General features: G+C 34.3%; 1 protein-coding gene across 2 annotated transcripts in view; it reads right to left on the reverse strand.

Moving 5' to 3' along the window:
* Positions 1-444: 444 nt before the first annotated feature.
* Positions 445-17,404, reverse strand: part of LOC149806860 (sorting nexin-7-like) — a 59,676-nt gene continuing 42,716 nt past the window's right edge. The window contains exons 11-12 of one of the 2 annotated variants that reach the window (XR_016421170.1): positions 1,723-12,092; positions 445-1,668 (exon numbers count right to left, since the gene is read on the reverse strand). Coding sequence is in view for 1 of the 2 variants with exons in the window: in XM_089958739.1 (XP_089814865.1) it covers positions 11,895-12,092 (198 nt within the window). In the remaining variant the exon portion in view is untranslated. Of the gene's footprint in view, positions 12,093-17,404 lie in introns of both variants that reach the window. The other variant, XM_089958739.1, reaches the window with a different exon arrangement.

Here is a 17,404-nt window from a genome sequence, read left to right on the forward strand (position 1 = left end):
ATTATTGATATAATAACTATTTAATTACTCACACACTACAGGGTGCGACCAAAAGGTAAGTTTGCCCTTGTATGATGCGCCATCCTATTGACATCCTATGTCCCCATTATGCTCAGAGCCAATATTGGCTACTGATGTGGATGGAGGTTTTACATGTTTGAGTCTGCTGCTTTGCATGACCTTCTCTCTCGGTCCAAGCATTATAATTATCCTCCATGAACCAAAATGACAAAAGGATACACACACACACATATATATACCACATACATTAAAAATAACATGGCTCAAAGGATTCATAAAATGATAAAAAATTCAAAAATCACTTTTTGGGTGACTACTCCAAAATTGAAAGTGCCTTCTCTGGGTCTCAATTATGTTTTACTGGAACATCCCTAAGTTACTACTCTGAAAAGTGGATAAAAAACAACAATTTAAAATAAATGGTAATCTTGACATTCATTTAAATTTATTTCTAAAGCCATCAAATTTGTACAACCTAAAAGAAAGTTGGTCCTCAATCCATAAATTGTAATGAATATTCTACATCACTTTCATAAGTGAAATATTGCACATATATCCAATAAATAATATACAATCGGTTATTAATACTGCACTACAGTGGTCTTTCACCATGAAGCACCTCAGTATACAGTATAACATGTAAAAAGTGGATGGTTATGAATCCCAATTTTGACACCTAAAGTACCCCAGTATAAGCCTTACTTTATAACACAGTGCACTATTATTCCTCTACGGAACAGCATTAGTGTAAGACCACTGTTTGTATATCTGTAACAGCTGCAACAAACTTTGTCAACATAGGTTTGTTTAAATGCAAATGTGACTATCTACAATTCAGTCATGACTAGATGGCAAAGTAAAGGGTCTAACAGAAGAGTTGTACATACATGTACAAATTTTCTTATTCATTTATCATATATGCTTATTTCTATTGTCAATCATAAAGTGAAAACATATTGGCTCATTAAGTGAAGAAGTATAGTGCATATGCATGCCTTTCATGCATCAACTCAAAAATGTATGAAACTGATACAAACATTTTCAGACTCATCTACTTAACTTTGGTCCTCACCATTAATTCATGATCTGATAGTATCATTTATATTCTTTTTATATAAAACAAATATATAATCTAACAACTACTGACTGACATACAAACTGTTTAAATATTTGCCAACATGAAATCATGGATAAATACAGCAGTATCTTGCTTCAATCTGCATAGTCCATAATCCTCATTCATTATTATCAGGCATTTGTTATAACTGTTTGCCTGTATAGTTCATTAACCTCATTGATTATTGCCAGGCATGTGTTATAACTGTTTGACTGCATAGTCCATAAGCCTCACTGATTATTACCAGGCATTTGTTACAATTGTTTGCCTGTAAAGTCCATAAGCCCTAATAATTATTAGCAGGCATTTGTTATAATTGTTTGCCTGTATAGTCCATAAGCCTCATTGATTATTAACAGGCATTTGTTATAGTTGTTTGCCTGTATAGTCCATAAGCCTCACTGATTACTACCATGCATGTTATAATTGTTTGCCTGCATAGTCCATAAGCCTCATTGGTTATTACCATGCATCTTATAATTGTTTTACTGCATAGTCCATAAGCCTCATTATTACCATGCATGTTATAACTGTTTGCCTGCATAGTCCATAAGCCTCACTGATTATTACCATGCATGTTATACTTGTTTGACTACAGAGTCCATAAGCCTCACTGATTATTATCAGACTTTTGTTATAATTGTCTGACTGTAGCACATCTGACAGCAAATATTTTAGTCTGAGACATGCCATCACAAAATTTCATCATCTGTTCTTCCTACAACTTAAAACAAACAAGACAGACCCCAATCTGCTGACAAATTATGGAATGGCATAGCTGGGTCTATTCTGTTTGCTCAATTTCAAGCAAACATCATAGACCCTGACATGCCAGCACATTAAGTGATGGCAATTTGGGTCTATGCTGTATGTTCTTTATGTGATTTCAAGCAAACGAAGCAAACAACATAGCGATAATCTGCAAATGCATTCAAATAGCACATCTGGGTCTATGCTGTTGGTTCATTATGCAGTTTCAAGCAAATTACATAACCATAATCTGCAAGTGCATTCTGTAACGGTATATTTAGGTCAATGCTACTTGTCTTTTTTTATGGGATTTCAGGCAAACAACAGAGCCATCAACTGCAAGTGCATTCATTGATGGCACATCTGGGTCTATGCTGTTCACAGCTGGATGCAAAATTATTTCTCCTACAGCTTTTCTGGAAATTAAAATTACAATATTGATGTTTTTAAATCCATATGACACCTGTGTTCACAATCTTTATTGCAGTCTTTGACATCCATAGAATTATGTAATGCATGAACACGTATACCGCCATTTTACACTGCACTGCAGTATTAAATATGCCAAAGATAAATACAATGTCACAATGATTGTGAACTTCATCATTACAACTCATCATCTAGCATGATCATGTGACTGACTATGGTTGTCAATGTATTTAAAAATCAAAATTTAAGCACCACAAACAACTAAGCAAATAATCATTTTGACATTTTACTGATTAGGGCAAAAACACTTTATTGCAAACCTAATTTTTAATAATTTAGTTTAAAGTATAAGATAATCAGTAATTTGGATTATGTTTCATACTAGAAAACAAAAACTATATCTCTCTTGTAATCAACTTTGATAAATTCACATTTCACTGTTATCAACCTTTTCAATGAAATGATGTAATGTCTTTACTGGAAGACATTAAGGTGGTCACACATCTTATCGCAAAGAATGTACTGAAACGAATCCTATAAAATCCAGAGAAAAACATGTAAACATTATACATGAGAGTGAACAAGATAACTTTATCTTTCTATGCCCTTATAATGTACAGGATGACAATTGTTGATTATAAATCAACTGCAAGAATTGAAACAAAAAGTTACTATGCAGATATTTCAAAACTGAGTATTTATAAAAATATTGGAAAATATTGCAAGGAAAACAAATATTTGCCAAATGCAAGTTGCAATACAAGCATTATTTTTCTGCTTGCATCTACAATTCAAAAACAGCCTCATTACATTTGAGAATGAACAACAAACTAGAATTTCTCAAACATAATGACTTCAGATACATTTAATACATAATGACTTCAAATACATTTAATGCATAATGATTTCAAATACATTTACACATGAATCTAACATTATCTTTCATTTATGTTGAACAAATTGCCACAAGCTTAAAGATAATAAGTTCACCGAAGAAGAAAAAAGTAATACTTTATAACTTGTTCTTAGAAAACAGCCAAATTAAAAAGAAATTTAAGGTTCTTTTTAACAACATTTGTTAACTCTCTTCCCAAAAATAAGTATTTCATTGTAACATTAAGAACAAGTGTTCTTAATACATCAGACTGTGTGTCAAGACTGATTTGTACTTTTATACATCATACTGTGTATCAAGATTAATACTTTCATACATCAGACTGTATGTCATCACTGATTCACACTTTTATACATTATACTGTATTTCAAGACTTATTCACTTTTATACATCAGACTGTATGTCAATACTGATTTGTACTTTTATACATCAGCCTGTATTGTCAAGACTGATTCATATTTTTATACATCAGACTGTATGTCAAGACTGATTCATACTTTTATACACCAGACTGTATGTCAAGACTGATTCACATTTTTATACATCAGACTGTATGTCAAGACTGATTCATAATTTTATACATCAGACTGTATGTCAAGACTGATTCACATTTTTATACATCAAACTGTATGTCATGGCTGAGTCATACTTTTATACATCAGACTGTATGTCAAGACTGATTCATACTTTTATACACCAGACTGTATGTCAAGACTGATTCACATTTTTATACATCAGACTGTATGTCAAGACTGATTCATAATTTTATACATCAGACTGTATGTCAAGACTGATTCACATTTTTATACATCAAACTGTATGTCATGGCTGAGTCATACTTTTATACATCAGACTGTATGTCAAGACTGATTCATACTTTTATACATCAGACTGTTAAGATATTTCCAGGACCACAATGTTGTGTTTACAATGAAAAACACATGTAAAATATTTGCACTTAAAATAGCTCCATATTTAACTTGGTTCTGATCTGCATACAAGTCTAAAATCATAAATGTACATAATTTCTACATATCTCAGCTAATAATTAACTCTGTTAAATGAAATAATTTCATGTGTTTATATAGGTTCATTATACATTGGTTCTAGTTTAATTAGTGAACAGAAATTTTTCAGAATTAAAACACTAGTACATATGACATGCCTGTAAGCTAATCATCCCATTAAAAAAATGTTAATTGAGGTACTATTTAACTGCAGAAATTAAATTAAAATTTTCCTGGGGCTAAGATTTCACTGATTTGCATCTGAGACATTACTTTGGAACACATTTTTGTATGTAAACTTTATCATATGTTGATTAGTACAAATGTAAAACAAGATAATTAAATGCTGAGTATTCACAAAAATGCAAAGTATTACATATCTGACTAGATTGCAATGCAATTATTTTACTTGTAAAACAATGTCACTTGTATGAATGCCTTTCCAAAAACATACAGAACATTTGCAGAATATACATTCTGACTCATAATACAATATTCAACATAATTTAAATACATGTTCATCCAAATTAAGACCATTTTTCCCCATTCAGTCCAGTGGTCTTAATTGGGAGATATTCCTGTACACAGTTTTGCAATCTAGACAAATATGAGTAGGATGTTAAATAAAAAGGCTAACTAGATCAGCAACACAATATACTGAAGACTAACCTAATCTCTACACATATCTGTACCTTATTTGGAAACATGTATTGCATCCATCTATCACTTTGATTAGTTCTGCAGTACATTTCTTGTCATTTATTTAGTTTTTATTTCCATAATATCTACTTCTTTCACTGAAAAACATTATTTTTTATCAATGAAGTCAATGTACTTGGGCAATATGATATACTTGATTACAAGCTGAATCCAATGAAAACTGTACAAACCCAGATCTGCCATTACAAAATGTACCAGTAGATCTGGGTCTGTCCAGTTTGCTTGGAGCAATCAGTACAGCAAAAATTTGGTACAATCTGGACTCTGGAAGCTACTGGATTTGCAGATCAGCTTTAATTTTTGTTTACACGGTATAAAATATTTGACTGATGGTTGGTTTTAATTGCACTTTTAACACAGGAAATGGAAACAGCAAGCCTTTCCCTGAGGGAACTAAGGCAGCCATCTTGGGCTGGGGCTGGCAGGCATGAAACCAGCTGCCCTTGGATTACAGGTCCAACTCTCCATCAGCTGAGCTATCATGGCTTTCCAAAATTTTTAAAATTAAATTTTGTTATAATGAGTTTTGACAACAAAATACACAGTAAAATTGTATACAGGTGGTTGGAAAGCAAGTGTTACATCAGTTTGAGAATGTGAAGAAATAGTCACACTCACTTAAGTTATTGCTATATAAATTAGAACAAGGTGTGATGTGAGATATACTGTACTAGAATACTTAAATCATGATACCTATCATTTTACAAACCTCAGACATAAATGACAGCTCTTTCTGAGAAGAAGCATTACCCATTTGCTACTGAAACTATCCAGGCTTTATTTACAACAAACCCAAATCAGAACTGTCAAAATTTCAGACCACAATTAGATTACAAAATGTTTCACCTAAAATCTTAAACATCAGACCAATACATGTGCACAAATCCATTATCGTTACATACTGATACCCCACAGAAAAAAGATGCAAGATTTGATAAAAATCATACTATAGGACATTAGGGCTATTCCATTTAAACATACACGGCACTCAAGGAATCACTATTTTAAAAATATATGCTAGGGTACTCAGATTACCCAAAGAGTTAATATGAAAACAATACAAAATTCTAAATGCATCTATGGGTGACTATTCTGTATTAAAAGTGCCTTCCCTGCATCCCATGTATATTTTACTGGAACCACCCTTATATAATAGATAACGTTTTTATGAGTACAAATACAGAAGGTGGTAGTAATGCACTGATTTATTCTCACATAATTAAAAACTGAGATCGAAAACATTAATAAAATCAGTTTCGGAATGATGAAAGGTACAATACCTGTATTCAAGACCTTTTTATATATCCTCTCATCTGTAGATATGCTAAAGTCAATATGCCTTTCAACACCTTTACAACAAGGCAAGTTGTATTTACAAGCTCCAATTCAAGCATCTGCCCTGTGCTTATAAAATTTCATGTTTACAGCAATGTAATTAAATTAGTATATTAACTTTTCAAGACCAGTCACTTTTTTGCACCCTTGCTATGTACCTAGCAAACAACATTTAAAACTCATCATACTGCATCAAAGTTGTATCTTGCACACATATTCTGCCTATCCAACCAAAACAACACTCTCAAATATGTTTCAGATTAAAAACATAAAAAACCAGTAAAAATTCAAGGAAGCTTAACTCTGAATGGCAAAGACTCAGAGAAGTACATGTCACTAAAAAGATGACTTTAAGTTTTACCATCCAGTTATAAAAAATTTGTTTTGTCCTTCAAATTAAATAACTGCCCTCCACTGCTTAAAAATCTGTATAATATATCAGCCCATCATTCAATAATATCAGCAAAATATTTAGTGACAAATACATTCTTTCTTCCTTTTATCCACCCATGATCATGCTCTAAATTCTTGAACTTTTCTAAGCAAAAAAAGATGAGGCTCGAAGTTCAAAACCTACTACTGGAACTTTTGATTAAAGAGTAAAGATAGATCTTTTAGGATTCACTCACCTTGCGATTTAACATGGTATACAGTTGCAATTACTGTATCTTAATTTTGTGGTGTTTTTAGCTTTGGCTTCAGTTTCAGGCTCAAAATGTTTCAAGAATATGTTGCGGTGACATTGTCATGTTATTGGAGATACATTGTTTTGAGTGAAACAGGCAGGAGAAATGTATATGACAATGATATTGATGCCTCTTGATGGAGAAAATGATGGTCATCACAAGTATTCATACAGATTTTTCAAGGGAAAAATACATAAAATTTCTATAACTTACTTTCTTAAATATGACAATATATACATGCACATGTATGTATCAATGCATATAACATATACACTTGTATACAACACTTAAAACCACCTAGCAATAAAATAAATGCTCAAGGCTGAATATCTGATCTTGGGTAAAACCTCCAACATCTGAATCCAAACCATCACAACCTCTTTGAAACATTTCTCAACTATTGATAATCCTAGTATCTTAGCATGGTGTTTCTTTTTTTTTAAAATTAACTGACATAAAATGTTGAGCAAATAACAATTATTCAATAGTGCACATTTTTAAAGATATATAGTGTTACAAGTCTATGCTTTTAAATTAAGTAACAGAAAAGAGTGAAGACAACAAGCTTAGTAAAATTTAACAAATAATTTATTTCCCTAGAATACGAAGTGAAAAATGAGAAGGAACTTCCGGTATTGCAAAATAAATCCAAAAATAATCCAAGAATTAAAAACACAAGTCCTAGTAGTAAAAAGTCCTGAATTAAACCCAGTTCAAGTCCCAATGATATCCAAAACTGAAGGCGATGATATGTCTGTTATGGTCAGCAAAGTGCTTATGTGTCAACAGTCTCTTGTTGAATCACTGAAATATTATTCCAGGTTTTAATTCAGTATAAATTCCAATGAGTGTCTTTATCCAAGAATTTTGTTAGTGCACTTATGTATTTCCAGAGAAAATAATCACCTGAGTTAAAAAATCTGAAGAAATTAAATTTCAGCCCAAACTGGTCACAACGTAATACAACTTAAAGTGCTAGATATTAAAGCAAGACAGACAAAATCCTTACAGTCACAAGATAATATAGTTCTCTGCTTGACCTCAGATCACATTAGCATTTTCTAAAAATAACCATTACCTAATGGAAAATAACCTTCTAGAATGATCTTAATGAGCCTTGTTTACTTACAATACTATTAAATTCACATGGGAATCTCCAAAATCCTGACCCTGATCAACATATTTACCACTTTTTGTTTATCTGAATAATTTGGCTAATGAGCTCATACACATAGAGCAGGGGTGTCCAAAGTCCGGCCCGCGAGCCAATCACGGCCCGCGGTAAGATTTCATACGGCCCGCAGCTTCGGTCATATAATGTATTATTTATGCCCGCTAGCATGCGAACCCTTCTCCGCTCAATAATAAGACATTTTTTGTGTGAAAAGGGGCAACAGATGGAAGAATTGTCCGATCCTGTATGGCTGGCAGATTTGTCTCTTTTGGTTGACATAACGAAACATCTGAATGGGCTGATTGTTAATCTTCCAGGACGAGATGCAGTGGTGAGCCAGCTTTACGCTCACGTCAAGGCCTTTGGAACGAAGCTGCAACTTTTCCAAAGACACTTGTCCCAAATAGAGCCCTGCACCACGCACTTCCCAGCTTTGAAAGAGGTAACTGACAGTTTCCCACAGGACACCATCGGTGTGCAAATGAAAAGTTATGCAACAGCTATCGCATCTCTTTCTGTGGAATTCAACAAACACTTTCAGGATTTTGCAGTTACTGAAAAGGACATGCTGCTTTTATCTTCTCCCTTCTCCGTGGACCCTGATGATGCTCCTCCACAGCTGTTTTTTTAAATTTATTTATCGTTCTATAACAGTGTATATTTGCATGTAACTTTGTGGTTAAAATAAAATCAGAAGGAACGAGTGGACCCCGGGCATCTTCACTGTATCAAATCTGGCCCTCTTTGCAAAAAGTTTGGACACCCCTGACATAGAGAATAATGAAGCTATAATTAGTTGTTTGCATAAATGAAATACAAAAAGTCAATCAGGTCAAGCACAAATGAACTCAATTTTGAACAAGGTCAAGTCCTGCAAACAATGTTACATTACAATAACATAATGAAATTTTAAATAAATTAAAACTAACAAACAAACAATTAAATTAAATATACATAACAATAGTGTAAATAAAAGAGATACATGCTTGCATGCTCTCTGTGTAAACACAAATTAAATGAAGTGTGATTTCTTTTCTCCAACAGATGGCAAACAACACAAACTACTTTTGTTGACGAGGTCAAATAAAATATCAATTTCAGTATTTCTTTAAAACAACAGTCAAATTCCATGTACTCAACTGCCATCATACCATGACAATTATAACCCCCGTTCCTTTGAGTTCCATCTGGAGTCACCAGCCTTTATTGAATATGCATTATGATCTTTTCCATCAACGTGTTTTGACTATAATAAAATATAATAAAATATAATGATACTTAAGTAACAAGAGTACTGTGAATGGCACATGGCACATTATACTCCTGTTCCTCTATGTAGTCACTAATAGGGTATGGTTGACTTGAGAGATTACTGATCAATGGATCTCTATGGCCTTGACCAATGTACAAGGTGTTTGGTCTGACTGGTTTTAACAGCCATTTTTTCATACTACAGGATATATCATGCAAGGAAATGGGAGCTATGTACCTTTCCTTTCCAAAGGACATACAGAGATCATCAACCCAGGCTGGCCTAGGCAGGTATCAAACCCACAATCCTTGGATTACAAGTACAATGCTCTATTGATTACGCTACTGCAGTTCTCCTCAAAGACTGCTCAAGGAACTTTCTCTACAACACTAGTTATTCTGCAAATCCCATTTTTTTCAAGCCACAATGACCTTAACCTTTAACCTTTGGACCCCCGTAATCAACAGGCTTCCTGTATACATTAAGTGCCTGACATCATTAATTTTGGTAAAGGCATATTGTCTAAACATCTTTCTTCTTTCAGTCAGTGACTTGAAGCTTTTAACTTTTTACTCCCAAAATCATCATGTTTCTTTCTTACCCAATGTGAAAGTTAACTACAAACTATGGTTAAGGTACACAGTTGACAAATCTTTTTGCAAACAATTTTTTTTTCTTGTTTTCTAGTTAAGTATCCTTGATCTCTGAACATTTGGACCCAAAATCAAAAGGCTTCTTCCTTATTCAAGTGAATGCCATCCACAAGGTTTTGCCTAGGTCTGTGATGTACAGCTTATGTTATTTTGCTTCTTTCTTTCACAGTGATCTTGACATTTGACCTTTTCACCCCAAAATCAATGCACTCATTCCAAGCTATCATCAAACTTCAGTCTTAGCTGTGGTGCACAACAAATGTTGCATATGTATATATATTGCATGTATATATATTGCATGTATATATATTGCTAGAACAGACCTGGCTGTATAGTGCCAAGCAAGTTTAGGCATTCCCCAAATGGCTAACAATTCAATCCGGATATGTATTAAAATATTTAATAAGTATTTGTTTTTTAATTTTCCTTGCTCTCCTTTTGAAAGTGAGGGGCTCTCAGAAATAGGCTGGGTACCTTGGGTTCCACGAGTGAATAGTCCAGGACTCCTCACCCTGAAACCTTTGAGAGCCCTGCACTAATTGTCTATTATGCCATACAGGACATTAGATCTATTCTACATCCACATCCCTGAGCCCACAAATAATGTCTTTGTTATTTCTGTCACGGTGACGTTTTGGCCCAAAAATCAATATTTTTTTCTTCCTACCCCATGTGCAAGCCATTCATAAAGTCCGATCTAGGTCTGGTCTGTCGATGCCTGTGAGGCAGAATTATGTTGTACATAGGGTTTAACACACTCCTGGATATATAGGAAGTTTACAGTGTTGCACACAGAGCATGGGATTGCACGTTTCTCATAATTTTTCATCATTTTACCCCAAATCTTGACACTGGGCATGCATTTTTGTCAGGAAATATATAAAAACTATACCTACACGTTTTCTTTCATGTTTGTCAATCCACATTTGTGCTGACACTATCAATGGCAAAAGTTACTAAAGGTAATCCAAACCGTAAGTCCACATTTGTGCATACACTATCAATGGCAAAAGTTACTAAAGGTAATTAAGTCCACATTTGTGCTGACACTATCAATGGCAAAAGTTACTAAAGGTAATCCAAACCGTAAGTCCACATTTGTGCTGACACTATCAATGGCAAAAGTTACTAAAGGTAATCCAAACCATAAGTCCACATTTGTGCTAACACTATCAATGGCTAAAGTTACTAAAGGTAATCCAAACCATAAGATGGGAATGAGTATCTAGTTTAAAGAAGTCCAAGAAGCCACATCATTGCTAGGTGAACCATACAGGACATATCTTTTTGATAGAGCATCCCAATGAATTTTAATTATAAACTGGCTCAGAAATTCCAGATAGCATCAAAATAGGTTTTCCAAACAGTTGCTATGGAAAATACTCTAATGCCTAGGAAGCCATCTTGGAAACAGTTTCAAAAGAGCATGTATTTAAAACCATTCCTACAAAGTTTGACTGAAATTGGCTTAGCCAATATGAATAAGTTGAAAACAGGCTTTTCCATATGATTTCTATGGAAGCCACACCATAGCTAGGGTAGCCATCCTAAACAAGATTTTTGTAGAGCCCGCCCCAAAGAACATTCTTGCAAAGTCTGATCCAACTGACCCAATGGTTTTTTAAAAAAACTAAAAAATAGCACATGAGGCTACACGGATGGCTCAACACAGGTATATGCCATAAAAAATAAACTAAAATATTTTTTACAAGTTGACAAAATTTATGACAAATGTTTATATGATAGTATCATCAAACATTATTTTCTCCTATTAGCTGCAGAACTGTCTCAAGTTTAGTTTTACAACAATAAGTTGCATGCATACATATTCAGGTGTAAAATAATTATAAAGAAATCACTGTGTCCTCTCTTCTTTTGTGTCTTCCTGCTTGTCACTGTGTTCACTCTCTGCTGATTTCATCGTTATAGGAGATGACAGCTCATCCTGCATTGTTAACAAGGATTGATCTTCCTGGGTGTTGAGTTGTAATGGTTCTGTGCCAGGATCCTTTGCTTGTATGACTCTGATAGCATTCTCCCATACTGAGAGACACTAAAAAAAAAAGTTCAGGGGAATATTATGCCTACATGTCTCGTATGTACTATATGCTAGAATACTTACAATTTAACAGCAAGATAATGGCACAAAATGTTTTATTGTTTTGCTAAGACTTGTGCCTAAAAAGAGATAATTACACGTTGCAATATGCATAAATGATAAATGGATCTCAGCCATGGTAAGAAATGAAGTCAAAAGTCAGACACAATATACATCATATAGATTTTTATGCAATAACAGCAAAATGACTAATACACTAATCATGTCTGTCCTTTTTGACAAAATGAAGAATCTTTCTCTTTCCAATATAAATAAAAAAATAAAGAAGTTTGTATTAATATTCTTAATCAAAAAATGTGATCAGTTTTCACAAACATTGCATGGAAATATATTTGGCAAAAAAGACAAACATATTAAAATAAATTCAATAACAGCAGTGGAACATAGATACTCATGAAATATGCACATGTAAATAGGGAAAAGACCTGATGCAAAGGTTACAGTTATACTGTATTGCGTGTTAATCATACAATCCATAAATTAAAACATCACTATTCTTTATGTATTGTGATTAATTATGAACAAATTATTAAAGAAAATATACAAATGTTATGGGAAAGATGAAATAATTATGGGACAAAAGGATTATGAAATAATTAATGGTAAATTACATCTTGCCCTTTCACCCTGTTATTTCAATGGCCTATAAAATAATATCACACTTTTTTAACAGTAAAATGTTTCTTCCATAATACTTACCTGATTGTAATACCTTAGGATAAGTACTACTACCTCACAAATCCAGCCCTCCCAGGCTAAAACTCTTCAGCTACAGATTAAAGTTATGTGTCAGTGTATGATGAGCAGCTCTGTTTAAGACATAAGTCATTCTGAAGAAACAAAAACATTCCTATCCTGTGGAATTTGGGGTGGAAGATGATAAAATATGTTCCACTAGATATTAAAAGATCACTATAGCTAACAGATCCACCATAGAGTCCACAACCATGACATTATGTCCCAACTGATGTGTTTGCTAAAACTTCCAATCCATGCATACAGTGTTTGGATCCCCAAAGCTGTGATATCTGTCAAATGTTGCGGTATCAATATGGAAAACTGGTGTGTGGGACTTACAGAAATGCCAACTAATGTTGGAGGGAAGGAAAAGAGTTAGTGGACACTTTGGTTTTGTAACTGACAATCTAAGCAGATCAAAGAGCTAGTAATTCTGTCAGACAGCGAAAAGTAATTTGAAAGTTGGTTCTTTACTGTTGGTCAATAAATCAACTGATACCAGAATTTTACACCAGGCACTCAGTGGAGATGGAGAAGGTGGACAGAACTCTGGTGGCAGTAGGCTCATTTGAAGCCCAGAAGGTAGAGTCTTTGCAAGTGATAGTAAGATCAAATAATGATGCGGGGAAGGGCCTGCTTAATAGCACATTTCATTGTCTCTGGGTAAAAGTAGCGATGCCAACATCTCCTGTGCTACCTGCGAAGTAGCTGTAGAAGAATGTTAAGGATGCTGGCTCACTACGCTCGCAGAACACCCTGAGGAAAACATGGTGACTTCCAAACAGTTGGTAAGAAAAGGCTTTCTTTGAGTGGCAAAATCTGGAGAAAAAAGTGAAGTGATATCGCTTGGATACTGAGGTGCCAAGCTGGGCATCATTTGCAATGAATGCTTTGTGGCACTAAGCAGGTCATGAGACTGCCTGCACAAGTTTGATTCATCAAACTAGACAAAGATCATTCTTCTGGTGGCTGATCCTTGATGATCGATTGTGGTCATGACCCACTGTGTTCAGAGACAAATGGCAAAGTCTGCTCATGACACAATAAGGCCATCTTAATTGGCATGATTTTGTTCAGTTTATGAGGGCCAGTAGCTTCTCGTGGGTCGTTGGTTCTTTCCGGGGTTTTCCCAGGTTCTTCCTCCATCATTAATACTGGCTGCCATGTATAGCTGTGTGCTGAAAAATGGCGTTAAACCCTACAACAACAACAACTTTATGAGGTTGGGATCAGGTATGGGATATCTGATCCAAGTAGCCAGTCTGTAAATCTGATTAGCAAGATGGTAACTGAGAATGTTTTGCTCTCTATCTCACTTCCCAGCAAGTGATATGGTATTGAACCCAAATGATGAATGGCCTATTGCGCTGCCAATAAAGGTTTATAATGCTGTGATGGTGGTGGTGAAGAGCCAGAGCTGTATCTGTGTATGATGGCTGGTGAAGCTTCATGGCTGATGAACCGTGTGGAATGTTATATCCTTCTGAATGTAAACTTTGCATCAAAGCCACATCTCCATGGACACTTATGGTATCATTGTCCCTCAACACACGCTTCTGCACCTTCCCATTAAGTGCTCCAGATCTGACACGTGTTGTTAGATTGGCAACCAGAGCAAATTACATATGCAGGATGGTTGTCAGTTGCGTGTTTCCAATGTTTACAAATCTTGCATTTGGATTTGCCATTGGTCTAATGTGTAAGACAAAATGAAGCAGAAAATATATATACAAGTGTAGCCTGGCATGTGCCCTGCTAAATGAACTCAGACAGTGTACAAGCAGAGATACAAAACAAGATAATTTATCTGTAAAAGGTGGACATGGCAGCCAATACAGATTGGAGTGTCAATATTAATTCTTAATAAGTGGATGCTAAAATATAAATTCTAATAAAGGTTACTGTACCTGTATTAATGACAAAATGACTGCCTATAAAGTTAAAATCAAAACAGTGTTGCTTACAGTAACTACGATTTGAATGCTGTGAAAGTTTAAAACTGGGAGGGAGGGATTTACAAGGTTGTATTAATTCTCGTAAAGTATTATGTTGGGTAACATATTTGAAGAAGGAACAGGTATGTGACTTTTCTGCAAACTATCCAGTTCTTTTAACATATGATTTTGAGATCAGTACAAATGTTATTTGCAAATTATAATCGTATTTCTTTACCTCACTCTCTTCATCTACATGAAAATCATTGGCACAATAATATGACTTCAAATGCACACGAGCTAATTTTATTTATACAGATTTTACATAAGTAAATGAATTTTTGTATGTGCAATTTGAAAACAAAAACTGCACTGAAACCTTTTGCCAGAAAGAAATAACTTTGTTAGCTTCATCTCCTGTAATTCTTGTCTTACGAAAACCGAATGAACTAACTCTGGACTTGAGTGTATATCTTAAAGTATTTTTGCATTTAGAATTCAAAGGTTTAGCTCCATTACAAATAATCAACTGGATGATTCTCTCTTCTCTCTCTCTGTAGTAGTGTCTGTCTCTGTAAAATACCAATACAGTTCATTGATCAAGATAAAGAAAAGATTTGACTCAAAAGAAAAGGTCAGTTTGATTATGTTAAATAAGGAAATACTTAGTGCAGTTAAATATCAAATTAACCTACATAGATGCTACACATTTTAGGTATGAAAATGGAAACTGAACCTGTCATTACTGGTTCACTCTTTACGAAAGGAAATTTTTTGTATGTACTACGCCTCTCATTCAACAACTCACTCACAACAAGGTCCAAAAACAGACACTGCAGGGCACAAATTATAGGTACCTATGAAAAATGAAGAAAGGGATGGACAGTGACAATGACAAGTGGGGGAGGCGTAGTTTAAGTGTCTCAGCACTCATCTAATAATCACATTTGGAACAACGATCAGTAAACAGCTTTTTCTAATGAAGTTCTCACATTTCTGTAGAAATTACCTTTATTTTCAATATATCCAATTTATGAAAGATTGTTTAAAAACATTACCCTAAGTGGTTTGGCATACATCACATGTGTACCAGAAAAAACACTGTGCATTATTTCACTGATTTCTACCTGTGAATGTGGATACATTCTAGTGTCACTATAGATTAGAATAAAACAAGATTCCTTATTTTAAAAGAGAGTGACGACTATTTCAAGAAACAACAACAACAAAAATTGGTATTTTAGTAAAACACTGATCCCATGATTCCTTTGCAAATTATAGCAAAATTTCTGCTCATCTTTTAGCAAACCTCAAGAGTGCCAGTTTGGGAATTTTAGATTCACTATGAACTTTCATAATTGCTTCTCCATACTGAAACCCATCAGTAACGCTAAGATTTTCATGCACCTGGTATGCCCTTTTTTTATTCCTTTGCTATTGCTGATCATGTCTGTGAATGAATACGATAACCACTAATTAATGTTAGAAACTTTAATTAATTAAACATGTTATTTGTGTTTGAAAAGTCAATTGAAATGAGTTGAGTGTGACCTCTAGCTCTTATGCAGATGGGATTTGTGTCCCTTTTTAAAAATATTTTTCTAGCTCCTTTACTTGACTTGATACAAAAGACTAACATGATGCAATGATTGTAACAAAGGGGCAGACACTTCCACGAGTCCAAGATCAAAACACATAAAGAAAAAGTGAGACCCACATCTACACCCACATTGTAAGTGAGTTCATGAGTTACTCAGGTGCTCTTGAATGAGGAAACTGTATATTGGTGGCACTAACATGATATCATGCTGTGTAGGTCACATGGTTAAATCTACTGAATAATTTTGTCCTGGTTAGCACTGCAGGTATTTCTTAATCCAATTCTTTGAAGGGAACAATTTTCAGATTTAGCTAAAAATCCCTATGAAACATGCTACAGTGAGGTAAAGAAACAATGTTTATGTGAAGTGTGTATGAAGTATCTTACAAAAACAGGCTACTTCATGTGGTAAATGTGCTATGAACAATTGTCAGTTAACTATGGTTTATCAGTGATCCACACTGGCCACTGACCGATCAGGTTGCCATACACCTGTGTAACATTGTAAAATTGTCTGTTTACTGGTGTTTTTATTAAAGCCTGAAAAACATCAAACAGAAGTACCTCTGAAATGTTGATAAATGTTACTCTCTGAGTGTGTGTGTGTGTGTGTGTGTGTGTGTGATTTGGATTTTTAATGTAGCTTTAAAATTTTTTAGTCATATAACTACAATGTCTGCAGTGTGACAGTTTAGCTGTCTAGCACTGGGGCATCATGCTGCAGATATGTAGCATGATGTCCCACCCTGTCACATTACCCTGACACCAGGCCAACCAGTCCTAACACTAACATCTTAATGCTGCATGCCAAGTGAGGCTGTTAGTATCATTTTAAAAAAAATTACAATAAAATAATGTGTACAAACCGTACTTGCATAACTTCACTACTTTTGGTCCAATTTCCGTGAAATTCCATCATAAATCAAGAAGTGGTATAGAAATAATGTGTAAATTGTGAAACAAAAATCTTAAAT

Source organism: Sinohyriopsis cumingii, chromosome 1 (assembly GCF_028554795.1).
Source record: "Sinohyriopsis cumingii isolate HCF-2022 chromosome 1, ASM2855479v2, whole genome shotgun sequence".
Taxonomy (NCBI): Eukaryota; Metazoa; Mollusca; class Bivalvia; order Unionida; family Unionidae; genus Sinohyriopsis; species Sinohyriopsis cumingii.